This window comes from Syngnathus acus, chromosome 15 (assembly GCF_901709675.1).
Source record: "Syngnathus acus chromosome 15, fSynAcu1.2, whole genome shotgun sequence".
NCBI classification, from domain to species: domain Eukaryota; kingdom Metazoa; phylum Chordata; class Actinopteri; order Syngnathiformes; family Syngnathidae; genus Syngnathus; species Syngnathus acus.
This window is the reverse complement of record NC_051100.1, coordinates 7,335,983-7,353,882: the sequence shown is the minus strand read 5'-3', so window position 1 is coordinate 7,353,882 and position 17,900 is coordinate 7,335,983. Positions and strand designations below refer to the sequence as shown.

At 41.2% G+C, this 17,900-nt stretch overlaps 1 protein-coding gene across 24 annotated transcripts in view; it reads right to left on the bottom strand.

The window, feature by feature from the left end:
* The window catches only part of dst (dystonin), a 77,921-nt gene that overhangs the window by 42,750 nt on the left and 17,271 nt on the right, over positions 1 to 17,900 (bottom strand). For 23 of the 24 annotated variants that reach the window (XM_037271487.1, XM_037271491.1, XM_037271500.1 and 20 more), the window contains 30 exons: positions 17,728 to 17,805; positions 16,624 to 16,716; positions 13,180 to 13,346; positions 12,693 to 12,805; positions 12,492 to 12,598; positions 12,296 to 12,415; positions 12,118 to 12,213; positions 11,902 to 12,029; positions 11,088 to 11,181; positions 10,621 to 10,775; positions 10,118 to 10,538; positions 9,903 to 10,031; positions 9,750 to 9,827; positions 9,519 to 9,680; positions 9,299 to 9,403; positions 9,105 to 9,200; positions 8,910 to 9,035; positions 8,666 to 8,818; positions 8,396 to 8,550; positions 8,192 to 8,318; positions 7,934 to 8,117; positions 7,699 to 7,856; positions 7,449 to 7,627; positions 7,225 to 7,363; positions 6,959 to 7,152; positions 6,715 to 6,877; positions 6,531 to 6,614; positions 6,364 to 6,471; positions 6,193 to 6,291; positions 145 to 291 (listed from right to left, as the gene is read on the bottom strand). In XM_037271487.1, coding sequence (XP_037127382.1) covers positions 145 to 291; positions 6,193 to 6,291; positions 6,364 to 6,471; positions 6,531 to 6,614; positions 6,715 to 6,877; positions 6,959 to 7,152; positions 7,225 to 7,363; positions 7,449 to 7,627; positions 7,699 to 7,856; positions 7,934 to 8,117; positions 8,192 to 8,318; positions 8,396 to 8,550; positions 8,666 to 8,818; positions 8,910 to 9,035; positions 9,105 to 9,200; positions 9,299 to 9,403; positions 9,519 to 9,680; positions 9,750 to 9,827; positions 9,903 to 10,031; positions 10,118 to 10,538; positions 10,621 to 10,775; positions 11,088 to 11,181; positions 11,902 to 12,029; positions 12,118 to 12,213; positions 12,296 to 12,415; positions 12,492 to 12,598; positions 12,693 to 12,805; positions 13,180 to 13,346; positions 16,624 to 16,716; positions 17,728 to 17,805 — 4,158 coding nt within the window. Of the gene's footprint in view, positions 1 to 144; positions 292 to 6,192; positions 6,292 to 6,363; positions 6,472 to 6,530; positions 6,615 to 6,714; positions 6,878 to 6,958; positions 7,153 to 7,224; positions 7,364 to 7,448; positions 7,628 to 7,698; positions 7,857 to 7,933; positions 8,118 to 8,191; positions 8,319 to 8,395; positions 8,551 to 8,665; positions 8,819 to 8,909; positions 9,036 to 9,104; positions 9,201 to 9,298; positions 9,404 to 9,518; positions 9,681 to 9,749; positions 9,828 to 9,902; positions 10,032 to 10,117; positions 10,539 to 10,620; positions 10,776 to 11,087; positions 11,182 to 11,273; positions 11,535 to 11,901; positions 12,030 to 12,117; positions 12,214 to 12,295; positions 12,416 to 12,491; positions 12,599 to 12,692; positions 12,806 to 13,179; positions 13,347 to 16,623; positions 16,717 to 17,727; positions 17,806 to 17,900 lie in introns of those variants that run through there. The other variant, XM_037271502.1, reaches the window with a different exon arrangement.

Genomic DNA, 17,900 nt, shown 5'->3' with positions numbered 1-17,900 from the left:
ATATAGTGTCAAATATATATTGAGTAAGCAGATCAGAAAGATGTGTTTTTATTAAAAGTCACATAATAGGATAAGAACAAAAATCCTCAAAGCAAAATATTTTTTTATCAAGTTAACAACAACGAAACAAATACATATTATTACCTGGGATTTATTTGAAGCATCTCTGTTGGCATTACTATCTTTCAGAGTATTTCCCTCATTGCTCGCATTCTGTTTCACATTAGACATCCAACCTAATAGTTTGCTAACTTTATCACCATGCTCTCGCTTTTCTTCATCCACCGATCTCTGGAATTACAACAGTTAGGGGTAAGAGAATGACTATAGATTGTAAAGAAAACCAAAACTGTCTAATCTCAATTTCCTCAACTGATTATGATAAAACAGACCCAAAAACTGACCAGGGGGGAAAATAGTACAGGGATTCAGATAGGAAATAGTTTTCATGCTTCAGTTGGACCCATTTGAAATACAGCAAACTCCTAAATTCATCTGAAACTATATTTCATCCATTATAAGTAAAAACTTAAAAGGTCTAATAATTTGTAAATGAACAAAAAAAAAACTGTGGCAACATAAAATGAAGGCAAGCGCAATGATCCCATGCTTACGTACACATTATTTAAGCAAAGAAAATAATATCGCTACACATTGAGCCAAAATAAATCATATTTCCAGTATTTACTTTTTTAACAAGAATGCCCACAAGTTTTTATTTCAACTTCCTGGGAAGAAAAGTTGATAAAGATCCAAACTCTTGACCTTTAATAGCCTCAAGTAATCTTAAACCAGTGTGGCAGTCATAAACGCTTCTTTCAAGCGCTTCTTTGAATGTGATTCGTCTCTTGGTCTTTGGACAAGTGAGGCATTTGGTGTGGGATTTTTCATCTTTGATCGCTGAGGCCGTGGCTTTGTCAACAAGGCCTCTCTGAATGACTTCCTCGAGTGAGACTCGGTCGTGGGTGTCAGGGTTGATCAATCCACCAGTCAGCAGCTGGAACTCGATACAGCGTGTGCCAACATCCTTGGGTAAAATATTTTCCTGGACTGCCTGAGTGATGGACACAGACTTTGCAGTTTTGGGGTGAGTGATGCCATTGAATACCTGCTCAAACTGCTGTAGTTTCTGCGCTAGCTTCTCATTTAAAAGACCTTTACTAATTGCATCACTAACTGTAAATTTCTCCCCCGAGAAGGGGTCACAAATACCTCCGGTGCAGGCTTGGGCCTCCAGCAATTTCAAGGCAGTGGTCCCGTCAGTAAAACCTTGTTGAAATCCCTCAAGAACTGACAGCCTCTTCTTCCGAGTGAGGTCCCAAAGACCAGCAATGGGGCTGTTTACATCCTCCACAACAACCATTCTTGAAAATATGATGTCGGCAATCTCGTAGATACTAAGCTGGCCGTTCCTGTAGCGTTCTAGCTCAGACGCTTCAAGAAACCTCTGACTGAGAGCAGACTCTAGACACAGCTTTCTTCCATTTTTGACATCTGTGATGATGTGTCGCAAAACTCCATTGCCGTCATCTACAGACGTCTCATGCCATTCACTCTCCTGCTGTGACAGAAACAGGTAGGTCTGCTTGTCGATGTGTTTCTTCTTGAAAGCTTCATGGGTAGACATCTCAGTCCCACGGCTGCTGCTGACAACAGACACCCGGTGGGAACTTGTGGGCGAGCTACTGGTAAGATGCCGGTCCCCAAGTGGAAGGAGGAGGACTCCACCGTCAATGTCATAAAGACACGCCCTTAGTATTTCACAGTAGTACGCTCTTTGTCCAGTATCGGGGTTGTGGAAACCTTTGGGGTTGCGGACTGGATCGTACAGAATTTGAAGAGTCTCCTTGTTTAGGAAGCCATGATCAATAGCAACGCTCGGCGGCATTCTGAAACCGCCCTCCGGGTTAACCACTCCACCGGTGGCTATCTGTACTTCAAGGATCTTCTTGCCTTTGTATCGCTCAAGAATACTCGCCTCCATCGCTTGGAACACAGACAACCTTTTGCCAGCGTGCATAAAGCCACGAAAAGCTTTCTCAGCCTCCATCAGTTTATCTTTTAAGCTTGAATCAAAAATTCCTCTCTCAAGAGCCTCGTCTAAGGAGTATATCTGGCCCGTGGTCAGATCAGTGAGACTTCCTGTCGCTGCCTGAGATTGCAGAAATTCCAAAGCGTACACCTTTGCCAAGAAACCTCTCTCAGCTGCCTCTAAGAAGGAAGTTTTTTTCTTACTCGACTCCACATATATTCCGGCGATGGAAGTTGGTTTGCCGACATAGGGCGCGATTGATGCTTGTACTTTGTCTATTGAGATCAGTCCTTTCTCAAATTTATGGAAAATGTCTTCATTCAAGATCTTATATTTGATTAGGTTTTGAATAGCTGTGCTTCTTTTGAGATCAGTGAGATTCAAAGCTGTTGTGTTCCACAACCTGAAGCTGTCCCTACTTTCTGGAGCACTTTTCATGGACTTATTTCTTGCTTCAGGAGGTTCTTTGAGATGATATCTTGTTGTTGTAAGGACGCTGTGTCTTTCTTTCTGGTACTCTATGGGTACAGACAGGGCCATGTATCCCTGCGTTTTGGGGATCAAATCGTTACATGAGTAAATCTGATATGTTTCGGTCGTATATTGTCTTTGTGGGGATGTGACGTTTTGAGAAGTTGAACTCGTCAAAGTTGTCTCACTAGGAATGACTTTGATTTCATCTTGTCTGAAGTCTATTAGAATGTCTTCTTTCTTCAATGTTGCCATCTGTGAATTGGAAATTGAAACAACTTTTGATTAGAAATAAAAGAAGAAAATTGTAGAGGTAAATTGACTGGTGACACAAAGACTTGGTCCCGTACCTCGATTGAGCTTTTCATTAGCGGATTCTCCTCCTCCTCCTTGCTGCATTGTGGTTCTCTTTTCTGCATGGCTGTCTTGAGCATAGCAGTCTCAGAGTCTTTCAAATAGCGATGGCCGTCTTTGATGACTTCCTGTTTCCTAAATCTCTGGTTTTCCTTCTCCGTTGGTACCGTCAGGAGAGTTGGAACCTCTTTGGTGTTTGAATTAATTGGTCCAGGATAGGAGCTGGTGTCCTTTGGCGTTACTTTATAAGCATCTTGTAGGAGCTGCGTTGAACGAGCCTTACTTGGTGAAGCATTCACCTTTGAGTATAGTTGAACTTTGTCCTCTTCAGGTTGAGTATTTTGCGATCTTGCCTTTAGTAAATCTTGGTCATGCGTATTTTTTTCTTGCTCCAATTTCTCCAATCTGTTGCCCACTTGCTGCTTTGATTCCAATGTCGTTCGTGGGTCCACATTTAATACTTGGATCTCCTCTTTGAGATATTCATTGAGCATCTCTTCTAATTCTGAACTATACGAACGCTTTTGTGACACATCTGTCTCACTCGTGATTTCGGACTTTGCTAACATCACTTTCTTTTCCATTTCTTTCTGCACTAACATCAGATGCCTTTCATAGCCCTGCCTCTGTAGTTCTAGCTTGTTTTTCAATTCCTCAAGCATTCTCTTGCACTTCCCAACTTGCTCCTCCATCAGCTGTGTCCTCACTCTGAGAAGAGAGTTTTCTTTTTGCACTCTCTCTGCTTCTGCGTTGTTGCACTGAAGCTTTTCCCTCAACAATATGATTTCAGATTCCAATGAGATACTTTTCCCTTGAGCATTAGTTTTCTCTCTTTTAAGGACCAAATTTTCCTGTTGGAAATTTGACTGGAATTGGTCGAAGTTAGACATTCCTTTTGTCAATGTTTGATTTTTCTCTTGCTCCCATTCAAGCTGCGTTATTCTAGATTCTTTGTTTTTCCTTTCTTTGCTCTCTTTAGCCAATTCCTCTTTTACTTTATGCAGAGAAGCGCTCAACTCTGAAACTTTAGCTTTCAAGTTTTCAACATTTTTCTCTGCAGCGTTTTTCTCCATTTGGAGAGTCAGTATCTCCTGCTTTAAATTCCCTGTCATTTTGTCTGAGCTCTGTGTTGGGCCCTTGACATTGTGCTCATATTTGAAGAGCTCATCTTCTAATGCTTTTACTTTGCTGAGATGTTTGTTTATCACAGAAGATCCCTTCTGAATTTCTGCATTTTTGCTTTTCAACATTGTGTTCAAATCATCAATCTCAGCACTTTGTATGTGGACCTTACGCTCTGCTATCTCTTTTTCAGCTAAGGCAGACTTAAGGTCAGATTTCAGCGCTGTTATTTCTCTCTGGTAGCTCGTGACGTTGTAGTTGAATGAGCTATTTTCTTCCGTTAAGGTCTTCACATGCTCACTGTGATCTTGCAATTTTACTTGAAGCTCATGGGAGTTCTGGAATTTTGTATTGAGCGCTGCCTCAATAATTTTGACCTGTGATTTCGCTGCTTCTACCTGAGACTTTAGAATTTCAATTTGTTGATCTTTTCTCTCTATTTCTATTAGAGCTTGCTCGTGTTTCTCCTTTGCATTCTTCAAACTATTTTCCAAGTCAGCATTTACCTGCTTTGACTCGTCTGCTTTCTTTTGTAACTGAGAAGCCACAAATTCACAATTTTGAATGCCTGCCTCGAGACTTTTACATTTAAACAGACACTCTTGCTCTGATCTCTTCATGACTGTAACTTCCTCTTTGGCCTCTTGAAGCAGGTCCTTCCAGTTTTGAATTTCACTCTTCAAAGACTTCATCTTTTGCTCTAAATAGGATCTGTCTTTTTCGACCGACTCAGTGTGAAGCTGAAGAGCTTTCAAATCACTTTCGGACGACATGTTTAATCTTCTAAGCTCAGTACATTTAAAGTTCAATTGATTTATCACCACCTGCTTTGAAGCGAGGTCTTCCTCCAAACTGCTAATCTTTTGAATGTTATCCTGATCCAAGGAGCTCCTTCTGTGAATTTCTCCTTGAGTCATCTTCAGCTGTTCCTTGAGACCTTCAACCTCTGTATTTTGGAAGAAAGAATTTTGCTCCAATGAGGATTTTGCTCTGTTAAGTGCTCTGATTTCCTCTTGCAGTTCAGAGATTGTTTGTTGCAAGGTTAGTGTCTCCTGGTGAAGATCTTCTAATTTCTGTCTCAGGCTGAACCTCTCTGCTTCCATGTCCAGCTGAAGCTTCTTGAGTCTGTTATCTCTATCATCCAACAGCTTTTTATAACTTTGAGCTTTCTCCTCAGACATTTCTGCTCGCTTCTGGACCATGGCTAGCTCATCATATTTCTGCTGTATATCCTCTTTTAATCTTTGATATTCTCTAAGTATGTTTGAATGGGACTCACTGGAATAATCACTTTGGATATCACTTTGAACATTTTCCTTTTTAATTTCCTCCACTATTATTCTTCTCTGAAATGTGGGACTTCGGTCCATAAGAACTTGGTTTTCATTGACAAGGTCCTCCAGTTTCCTCTGAGCGTTGGACCACTTGGCCTCTGCCTGCTCAATTAACAATTTAGAATGACTTAGTTCTTGCTCACTGGCAGCTTTGTCCGCCATTACTCTCTCCAATTTGGCCTGACACTGACGAACATCATGCTCAAGCTGCGATTTCTGAAACGTTAGATCGTCATTCATCCGCTGTTGTGTTTTTAGTTCTCCTTCCAGCCTTTGCGACTGTGCTTGTCTTTCAATCAGCAAGGCCTCTTGTTCATGCACCAGGAGATTAAGTTGGTTAAGTTTTATATCCCCTGCAGTTTTTTGGAGCTCCGCGCTCTCTGTCCTTTTTGCATTCTCTGCTCTTTCAAAAGCCATTTTGTTCTAAAATGCAAAACAATAAGTTATCCATCATGGTACGCGTAACAACATTGACCTTTTCCCTTTTGCAAGAGTGCGGAAGCAAGCTTAAGCAAGAACCAGGAATGTCATCATGACACAACCAAAAACCTCCACGATTTATCAACATAACACTTAAAATTCACTAAAGAGCCTTTGCTCTCCCATAAGACCAAAAGTAAAGATCCTTAAAACTCCAGCTCCTTCCCCAAAATAAAAGACACCAGCATGACCACAAAATATTAACATAATAGTCTTTGTATAAGCCAACAACCAAATAAAACTTTTGGAAAAGAGCTAAGTGAGAAAGCTTAAAAAAATAGAGGAGTTTAATGAGACACCACAAGAACATGCAAATTATGAGAAGGGCTTCACAGCATTCACATCAGCCAAAAGGTTTTGCTGTAAGGAGAAAAAAATAAATACATTTGACAATCTCACCTCCTCGTCTTCTGCTCTCTTCAGGGTTTCACTTGCAAACTTCACATACTGCGTCATGAGGGTCACAAGGGCTGTATAGCGGGTGCGAAGATCCATAAACTGGTGAAAAGAAAAACATTGTTGAGACATAAAGATACATGCATTAAATAAATAAAAAGTCAGATCAATTACCTCCTGCTGTATAATATCAGAAGAGCTCTGCATTTTGCGTTTCTTGAGTGGAGATTTGTGTTGGGAATCAACCATCGCTCTGAAGGTCATCAGCAGGAGCTCATAATCCTAAAAACATTTACATTATGGAAAATGGTGGAACTCCGAGTTTAAATACAGTCAATTACCTTGATGACAGAGGAGCACTGTTCTGAGTACTTCTGACATTCATCAATCTGGCTCTGCTTTTGTTCAATTTCAGCAACAAGAACCTAAACAAGAAACAGCATATAATGTACATAAATACTTGATATAAAAGTGTGTGCTATTCATCATACGACATACAAACGGTTAAGTCAGCTATTGCTTTACCTTCTGTTTGTTCAACACTTCAGCAAAAGCCTTGCTATCTTCTGGTTTATTTTCTTGGGCCATTATCTGTTCTGTCTCAACTTCTCGAATCCATTCGTCTAGACTACTGTAGGAGTCTTTGTAAAACTTCAGGAATTGGCTGTTGGCATCCAAATCCCTAAGCCTAAAAAAAGAAAAGTTATGTCATGGAAGAGGACCCTCTGCCATGTTTATCTCCCTCAATCCACAATTGATTTACTCTTACCTGCTATCAATTTGGGAGTGAATGTTGCGCCATCTCTCATTCAGTTGGTCGGCTTTCTCCTTATGCCAGTCCAGATCAAAGTCACGCTCGTTGTGGGACTTAAACATGCGGTCACTGGTGAGTCGGGCTTTCTGCAGTTCATCCTCCAGATTGTGGAAGACTTCCTGGTTTTCGTCAATCTCGGTTCGCCATTGCTACAATTAGAAGGAAGGATATTTCTTCAAAATGGGCAATAATATACTGTAGAGGTTGGAAATGTGCACCACCTTGAGTATGGAAGTGACTGTTTCAATAGACTGAAGGTCAGAGTTGATCGCATCTTCCTCATAGAGTTTGGATTCGTAGGCCTTCACCAACGCCTCTGCACTCTGGCTGTGCTTCACCACCAAACTGATCGTCTTCAGTCTGCCACACATGTCAAACACAACAAACGTTGTTGTCTCTTTGCCCCAAGCTTAAGAGTCTGTTGACCAAAAATAAATTCACTCACTTGTCCATGTATATAGAAGACATGGAGTGCACTTGGCTCATGCTCTGAAGCACAATGCTTAGTTCGGCGGAAAGAGTCTGAGCTGATGGAAAGCCGGCAGCTTGTCTGAGGAACACCTCACATTTCTCATTTATGTTATTCAGGTCTTCCTTAAATTTATGCAGCTCTTCCATTTTCTTCTACAAAATGGATAAAAATGAAACATGATTACAAAAAACTAACTTCCTAAATGTTCCACAACAAATCAGACCTCTTGCTCAGTGATGCGCTGCAGACTCTGGTACATGTCGTCTCTGTCCAGACGCGTGCGGATTTTCCTGATCAGTTGCTCTTCATGGGTCTCCAGATGCATCCGGAAGTTGCGTATTTCTGAGATGTAATGATTGTACAAAGACTCCTCGTGTTCCTCTGTTTAACACAAACAAACAGAACTCGTTTGTAATAAGTTCCAGATTTTAGGTTTGAAATGACAGACATTTGCTTGCCTCGCTCTGCAGATTTGAGTAGTTCTTGGTAGTATTCCTTGCAGCCTTCCACGTCCCTCTCCAGCTGAGCACAGTCTGCCACGGTGAACACCTCAGACTCCTCACAGTCTTCCAAGAACTCATCAAAATGAGACTGAAGGTTGCTCAAAACTTGCTGATGCTCACCCGGTAGCATCGTTTTAAACTGCAACATGGAAAGAAAATGTGAACAATGTCATGTGGATTGTGAATGAGATGGTCAACACCTGAAGAACATACAGAAGCTACATTCCAGTGGCGGATAGTGCGTATATCAGCCATGAGACAGTGCCAAGACGCCACACTTTTCATGTTGATGTGGGAGTGATGCCAAAGTGAGAGGACGTTCTGGTATAATTCTTCCGTTCTGGAAGAAAATAATACACTTGTTTCAACACATCATACGCAGTACACGCAATCAAATAATGGAGGTAAGCATCTTACTTTGAAGCCATCTCCATAGCCTCTTTGTTAGGTGGGGGCACGGTGAAACAGACAGAGGGCACCATGGCCTCATTGCCTGCAGGGTTGATGACTTTCCACTTGGCCCGATGATTGTTGTTGGCCAGCACGCACTCATCCTCTTTATAAATGGTTATCTGAAAGAACGTGATACAAACTCAGTAGTACTCAAAATGATTTCTAATAAGTAATTAACTAATCCGGGAGTTCGGAATCTTTTTTTAACACAATTACTGATGAGATTAGCTGCACCTCTATTTGTCGGTAATCACAGATGGCTTTGACAGGGATGGAAGATCGAAGAGTGCTGTCAGGGTTCCTCGGCTTGAGCTGCACAATATTCTTAGCCCGACCCATCAGCCCGGCTACCGTGTTGCAGTATTGAAGAAGTTGCTCTTTCTCTTCCTAAAGCGATACAAGCCCCAAGCAGTGTTGTCACCTTCAGATTTCATTAAAAGTATCTCTGTGAATGCCCTGCATGCCCAGACAAGTTTACCATGGATTCCTGAAGGAGATCTTCCAGTCTGTGCAAGCTGCTGGTTCGGTCACAGCTGTACTTTCGCTGAATGGCCTCTTGCAAGCTTCGAAGGAAGTCCATGGCTTCTTTGGCATCACGGAAAAACTGCAAAAAGGGAAAAGAGTTGTGAGCGGTGGCCACACAAAACAGATTGAAGTTAAAAGGAGGACGCACCTCAAAATAAACAGCATTGTCCCTTAGATGCTGTTCCACACACGAGCACAACTGCAGGATCCAACTCCACTGCGTTTTCATGGCAGCTCTGTATGCCTGCCAGGAATCGTATTAAAGAAATTAAAGTCTCCATTGAATTTCAATAATAGCACACAGGGTGGAGACAGCATTGCAAGAATAAAAGGTTGGCTTACTTCAATAGTTAACCGAGCTGGGTGACTCTTAAAAAGAAGACGCTCCGCTAAGTCTTGTACAGACTTGATCACTTCTTCCTTTTCATCAAGCTCCTTCATCAGATCCTGTTTGGACACATTAACGGATTTCTGACTTAAGGCAAAAAAACAACGAACTTGTCACTGCATCCCCGGAACACGCTAACATGTATTCACTGGGAAGCATTTGTGAGAAACTCACAGCATGGTAGTCTCTTTTCTTGGATATGTTGCTGTTGCGATCACTCCAGTCAAATGCGACCTCCTCTTCCTCCTTCTCGTTAAGCCAGATGAGCTCACGTGTTGCCTGAGACACAAAGTCGTGCAGGCTCTCCAGGTTGCTTTGTCGCTCCTTTGAACACCTCTGAAAAGCAAACATTTATAAATTCAAATGAGATAAGAAGCCTTAAAGATTCAGACTGATATGACTTACCAAAAGTTTTTCATACTGCTTTTCCAGACTGCTTAATTTGTCAGAGTAGGTTTGTTTCAAAGGTAGTTCCATTTGCATCTGCGGAAATAATAAAAGTCATTAGATTTCAAACAGATGAAACAGTTTGCTCATTCGTCATGCGGGATTGCTCACTTCACTCAGTTTGGCCTCTTTCAGACTCATTTGGAATTCTTCGATAGCTCTTTGTACCGCTTTGTGGTTATCTAAGTGCGTCGCCACGCTTGGCATGTCAGATCCCCATTCAGAGCGATCTAATTGCAACTGAAAAAAAAACAGAAATTCAGGTGATTAGTTTATACTTGGATAAAAAATGCAAGATAGACAAATGGAAAACCTTGATGGCTCACCTGCATGTCCTCCACCCATTTCAACAGGTCCTGAATGTATTCCATGTTCACCTCAGCTTCTGTCAAGCTGGAATCGGTCAGTGTGGACTTCATTGAGGGCTTGGGGATGTGCATGGGTGCGATTAGCCTGAGGATGCCTGGCTCCATATTGTCAGCGCTGCTCATGTAGCTTTGCTCTGAAGCAGACTGCAGCCCACGGCTCAAGGACGGCGTAAGGCTCGAGGTGAATGTGGAGGTATCTAAGCCTCCCTGGGTGAGTGCAGGGGTTCGGCTCATGTTGTGGGAATAGCCAGAATTCAGGCTCTGCGTGATGCCTGAGATCATCATTTTGGTCTGCTCGGTCGTTAAAGTGCGGCCTTTGTTGTACAAAGAGGCACACTGCGCTCTCAGAGAGAGAAGATCGTCTCGTAGATTTGATACCCTGGGTTACAAACATTGTGTGATGTCGATAGTCCGCCAGCATTTTAGGATGTTCAATAGGAAGTCATAAAATTGTTTTTTACCTTCGAACTAGTTGATCTGTGAATGGATATTTTCCATCGAGAAGAACTTGGATGTCCACTACTTGTTGTCTCAGGATGTTCTCGCACTCCGAAAGGTAGCCGGCGATCTCGGCTTCATTTAGGAGATGGATGCCAGATTCAAGACGTTTAACATCCTGGGAAATTAAAACAAACAAAACAAACAGTTCATTTGGTGCTTTTGCCAAAAAACATACTGCTTTTGCTGTATCACTCAATAAATCTTTTTTTTTTCATGGAAAGCTTTGAAACATAAAAAATAAATGAAATTGAATTGAATGAATGCATGACTATTTTTTTTCCTTATATCTATACATCGGTGTTTCATTTTATTTCTTGTGATTGCCCCCTTTTAGGTTAATATATTAATGTATGTTTGTGCTACGAGCACTTACAAATGTATTATATTTTCATAACCATGTAAATTAAGAAAAAAATACAAAACTTACAGATTGCAAGGAAAGTCTTGCCAGCCCCAACTTGTCCTCGCCGTGAACACAATCTCGCTGAACCCTGTTGGCAATCTGCTGCAGCGTCTCAAGCCTGCAAAAAAAACAACAACCATATCTTCATGTATTACTATGTACAAATAAAAAAATGCAAGCGCCACATTCGCGACCGAGCAGGTAACCCACCTGGATCCAAAGGAGATATTGTTATTAAGAACAAAAGCGTTATTCATTAGGAAAGGTTCCGATCTGGTTCTAATGAAGCCGTTGTCACTGGAACCATAGCTGTTAAAACTACTGTTACTCGTCGATGACACCCTGCTTAGGTACGCCATCTTTTCTATCTATCGCTCTTCGCTGTGCGCTGATCTAATATTCTCTCATGGTCCACTGTTTGGATCTTTACCTCTAAAAATTACCAAACAGATGGAAGAGATGTCAACATGCTCTTATTTATAGCAGAGTTAGGTGAAGGAGGGTGTGAGGCCAACCCACCCTGATATAATATTCTGTCCTCAGGCGAACTAAAATCACACAGCAGGTTGAGACAGTGCTCCTTTATAAAAGCTGCCGAAGGGTTGTAATTGCTGTCTGACAGTTTTTAAACACACCCTTCTTTCAATGCCGCTAATATGGAGTGTTTAAAAACCACGAAGGCAAGGCTGGATATGCCGATTTGTACAAACTATTATCAGCGATCAACAAATTTTAAACACTGTAAAAACGGTAATGGTAGTCAAGCCATAATCACGGACTGAGTATGCTATAAAAAATATATTAATTTTCCTGACAGCATATTCATAGAGTCACATACCTTTCTACCTCAGGCCTCAGGCTTTTTTCTCTTTCCAGCATGGCAACAATTAATTTACCCCATTCCTTCTCCACATCATTTGGGTGATGACCCGGTGGTAAATGTATTCGTCCAAATTCGATCCACACCTGCCCAACGACACATATGTGATCGGATTATGACAACCGATGTGGTTTTAACGACACATACCCATCTGATAATTTGGAAATTGCGTACCTCAAGCATTTTGTAGAAGTTTTTTATTCTTGTCTTCTCATTCTCCTTCAGTGGAATCTCATGTTCTTTAAATTGCAGGTATTGTGTGTAAAGTGCCTGTGCGGAAAATTACAAATCAACCTCAGAACTTTCATCCAAAACAAAGATAAGAGTCAGACATGACAATGTGGTTTGATACCTTAAGTTCAGCAGGATTGTTGGGGAATGATCTATCGGACATTACGGCCACATTGTGTTTGATCCATTGACTGAGGTATTTGATCATGTTCTGGTACTCCACCCATTTAATGTCGATATCCTGTTACGAGCATAAGTATCCACATCAGCATGTGCATAAACAATAAATGCACTCGTGGGTGATGCAATGAACTTACATTGGGGCTAATTCCCTCTCCTCCCTCGGGAACCTTCGGGAAGGCATCATACAGTGTTGACACGTATGTGATGACTGACTTTTCATCAGGAGACTGAACATCCACATCTAGTATAAGAGGTCAAGAACAAATTCAGTTACAAGATGTGGAGTGTATTCATTGGTCCAGCTCCAGAATATAACAACTCGAGTAAAAACACACCTTCTGGGTCGAGCAGTCTGGCCACCCCAAGTTGCTCAGCCACACCGAATGCATTCTCTAAATTGGATCGGTTGGTCTGTGTAGAGACCCGGCTGATGTCAACTAAGTCGGGTCTGCAAAAGACGCAAGACAGAAATCCATGAGATTGTCAGTGATAAAACAACACATGATCATTAATGTAACTAGAAAAACAGAAAAAAAACACAATAAGAAAGCAGTCAGTGTTTTATTTTGAAGATAACGGCCAATAACATTTGACCAATGATACAAAGCCGTATTTGTTTTTTGTTCTTTTATATTATTGCATAGCAGGTATATGTTATGACACATAGCCAGGCACTCCGGGTTTCTTCCATATTCCCAAAACATGGCTGTTGAGTTAACTGAAAGCTCTAAATCACAGGCCAGATTACGATCAGGATTTAGGCTCCTCAGGCAGTTTGCTGATGAGCTCTCATTTGATAAATTCCTACTAAATTACCCGTACCTGTATTTGTGAATAATGGCGTTGAAGAGCCTGCCATCCCTCCAGGATGTCGTAAAATTGTCACATCTAACACCGACGTAGCCCTCCGTTATCTGCTTGGACCAAAGGAGCAGCCTCTCTTTGGCCGTCATGTCCTGGGACTCACCTGTGACGTGAATCTCTGAAATCTGTAGCCAAAGAAAAATGACGCAATTGATTCAAAGTTGCATGGTTTAGTTACTCAGTTACAATTCAGCATAAAAGAATTCCGCTGCAATGGTTACATTAAGAGCAACATCTGCAACAGCATCAGATAAGGTTATGTAATAAATTACCCAATACGGTGCCGAAGCCTAAACTAATCCATGACAGCTTTGCGCCACCTCTTACGGTCGGAGGATATCAGTTGGTAGGGGGGAAAAAAAGACAAACTCACAATGCTGAACGTTGGCGGACGCACACAACAATCAGAAACAGTTGCTAGTTTGTTTTCTTCGCAGCCAAAGCAAATGATTTTAAAAGAAAACATGCATTATTCAAAACTTCTTTTCTTTCCAGTAATGTGAATTCAGGTAGTGGCGTTTCTCAATAAGTGTTTTTTTTTTTAAGGCTCAGTGTGATTGACTATATATATCATGTCCAAAGGCATAAAGGGCATGATCTGTTTACCTCCCGTTGGCTGGGAATACATTTAATATGTTCAATGTGACCAGAGCAGGTCCTCCGCCTGGTCCTCCTGTGTAGCTGAGAGTCCCAAATAATCCTTGTGAATATTTCCTCACTCAAAGGGCCACCCTTGCCCCTCTGAGTCTGTAACACATGCTCTACTGCTCCAAAACTAACAGTCCTCCTGAGCTGGCGCCTGAGTAGCTTCTTTACAAGCAGACCATCCTTAGCTGGGATACCTCCAGAGGTGATACGATGAAGCTTCAGATCTTCAGTAGACCGGAATCTTCTGACATCTGGACAAGTGCTTCCAACCGTGCAAGTTAAGGTCTGAGCAAGGATTTCTTTTGAGGCATCAGTGGAAGCAAATGTTTCTCGTTGACACTGGACACTGGTATTGACGTTATCCTGACCGCTTAGATGTTTCTCTACCTCTGAAGGTTTTTTTAGAGTGTAACTTGCTTGGATGTCACCCACATGAAGATTCTTGACAGATTTCACAGGATTAGTAGATCTCTTCTTGTTTCTCCGAAAGTAGCGACGACGTTTGAGCTCTTTGGATCCGGGGCTAAGTGGAGCTTTCTTGGGGTCAAGGTAACAATCCTCCTTTGGACCCCGTACACAGCCAAACGTATTCCCCATAATACTTCAGTGGTTTCCAGAATTAAAATCCCAGTGGGTTGTTATGAATGCAAGAATCCGGCTCAATCTCATCTATACCACTAACAGGAAGGCATCGAGTTTCCTTTCATTGACTCTGAAAACCGGTCAGGCTCTAACTCTCGCTCCCTGTATGGCTCACTCGTGTGACCGTGGAATCCATTCCGACCTTTGAAACACTTCCTATGCTAATCCAGCACAAACATCATAAATGCACACGCAGCTGTGATCCACGTGTTTACGGCTCTCAGCTGAGCAAGGACAAAAGCTTGTGCACCGACCAGTTTGGGGTTGGCCGGTCAACTTTTATCGACGCAATAAGCAAATGCATATTACAGGTACCTGCTGGGTTACCCCACACGTGTGTATGTAATGAGGTCATGTTAGCCAAGGGAGAAATTTAGGCTCAGCAAGTTGGCTTGCTGTGACCCAGACAGCGTTGCACTCAGTTATCAGACAGTGCGGGTCGACATGATCATCGCTGACAAATCCAAGAGAGCTTTGCCTTTGTCTTTTAATCAAGACACATACAATGGCACAGTCAGAGAGGGCTTTCACACCCACTGGTTAAAACAAACTCTTTTACGTGAACAAAGCAACGGCGTGGCAGCTCAGAGAGCAATACACCCAGACCAGGAAGTGATTTGCCATATCAGACCATTACATCATAAGTACACAACTGGTGCAAGCCCAACCCTAAAATCACAAAATATACTAATAGGTTGGAAGTGATTTGCCATTTAAGACCATTACATCATAAGAACACAACTGCTGCAAGCCTAACCCTAAAATCACAAAATATACTAGTAGGTTATTAATGCATCCATCAGAGTTACAAAAATATATATTTTTTTTTTTGTGTGTGTGTGTGTAATATGATAAAAGAATGTTAGGGTTAGTGAGTGTGTTTCTGAAATTAATTTACAATATATTGCCATTGATCTAATGTTACTTGTGTATCCATTTATCAATCTGTATATGTGATAATCTGGATCTCACAAACCACTTATAAACTTTATAAAACACAAAGACAAAACAAACTTGAGAGCAACACCTAGTCAAAATGCTTAAAGTGATAGTCGACTCTTTTGTAATGAACACGCGCAGCAGCCACTTTGTGTAATCAAATCTTATCGGCGGCCTTTTAGGAACACATACGATTGTATCACTTTTACAAAGATCCTGCAGTCAAAGTGAGGAGTAAACACTCACTAAAGTAGCAGTATACAAAGTTCATTAAAATGAATATAAAAGTCACCACAAGCAATGGGAAAATCATGAAGCGTATGCCTCCAAAACTAAACAGGGATGTGTCAACCAAAGCCAGTCAAAATAACAGAATGGTAATATTGTCAATCTTATATAAGTAGCAATTTTCTCAGAAAGCCAAGGGTGTATTTTAGTCTAAAATGTCTCATTGCTTTTTCCTGCCACGCCTGGAAATCAAGAAGGAACAGGCCTTTGGCTGCAGGATAGACTGCTTGAGGGCTTGCGTGACTGAGAGTTGGCATCACAGACACTCCTTGTCAATGAGGTCTAAGAAAGGTTGTCTCTGTGGTTCTACCCAGGCAGTCTCGTTTTAGATCCAAGTATTATCATAAAAGAAATTGTTGAAAATTACACGTAAAAATGGACTGGCAATAAATAAATAATGCAGGAACCTCTATTATTGTGTGCATAATCAATTAAATGGCTTCACAATGTTTGCCAAGAGGTGATTGGCAGCTTTTTTACTTTACCTTTGTATACAGATACCATATCTGAGATTTATGCAAGTTTAAGATGCATTAATAATGCAATGGAAGAATGAAGGTGCTCAGGAGGAACTAGTGATAAGCAGAATTATTATGATATTAACACCTGAATTCCTGGCATGTGAACCCACACATTGACTGAGCGCAATCTCTGCAATTGTATAACTCTCAGAAAATTCGGCCAGAAACATGAGCTCATCTCAGAGAACTCAAATCCAATTTTGAGTGGTACAAAAACACAAATACTTGGATCTGCACGGTACCAATGTTGTATTCGGTACCAATGTTGTATTCTCATAACACTATTAAACATGACCTCATCGTGACCTCAAACTATCATGCATTGTAACTCACATTTGTGTTATTTGACAATGATTACGCTGACCTGAAAGTGCAGTATTATAGTCCAGATCAATCCCAGGGTCAGTTTGGGATTGCCATCTGTGATGTCATCATTTCTGATATTTACAAGTTTGACCTAGAAATGAAAAGACACAACATTGTTATTATTTTAAAAAACACAAAACTTGATGACTATTTGGGTATAATATTTTGATATTTTTAATACGTGTCTAGACTTGACTACATGTTTCCATTTGTCCACAAGGTGGCAGAACTGTCATTGATGGAAGAAAACATGGGAGTATAATAATAAAAGGGCTACTGACTGAAGCATCAGACAGAAAGCACAATCATGGCTGGATGACGCCACAATCCTGAAACGTTTATTCATCCATCCCAATCAATAAAGACATGGAAATCAATTTGATTTTGACAGATTTAGGATGAATGTGGTCTGCGGATGAGACAATAGATCTCCATGGTGCACATCTATGACTCCTTTGTTTGGTGCCTGGGCGTCACATGTGGCAACAGCTGAGGCAGCCTGCACTCATATCACCATGAATTTGGTGGGGGAGGGGAGGCCTATCAAACCCCTTCGAAAACCCACTGATGGGAATTTGAAAACACAAACACAGCGATGGGATTTGAAGGCAGTGCTCCTTCAGGGCTCGCAATTACCAGTCATTACTGCAATTGAGGTTTTATTGAGGAAAAACACATAAAGCCTCCAGTACAATATATGCCAGGTGGGAAATGTGATTTATGGATGAAATGGAAACATGCTGTATGAAAAAGCTGTTAATGCAATCAACAATAACTTAACATCAAAACCATCTAATCAGATTTTGAGTTTTATTTCAAATCTTTTGAGGTGGTGGATGATAATTATATGTAAAAGCTCAATCATATCTCAAAATACTTCTGGACCTAATCGTCTGTTAATGTCTCTCATGTAAAATTGTAAAAGGACAAGTAATTGATTTGATAATTCAATCACGTTACCAGACAAGACATAAAAGTTAACTTTTATATAACAGTAACATTTTTGTTATTTCACAGTCTTTCTCCAAGTTCAGAGGTTCTAGTAGCAAATCTCGGCTCCAGCCTTCCTACTTTGAAAGGTTGCTTGCACACCGAGTCTTACCTGCCGTCTCTTTAAATAATCCAGTGCTATCTGTACATTTTGGAGCCTGTGGAAGCGCATTCTTCCTCTCTCCCGAGGCTGCGAACAAGAGGACAAAAATGATCAAGTTGAGTTCAACATCAATGGTCCAAAAAAAGAAATAACAAAGGTTTAGTAGCATGTAAGATACAGGG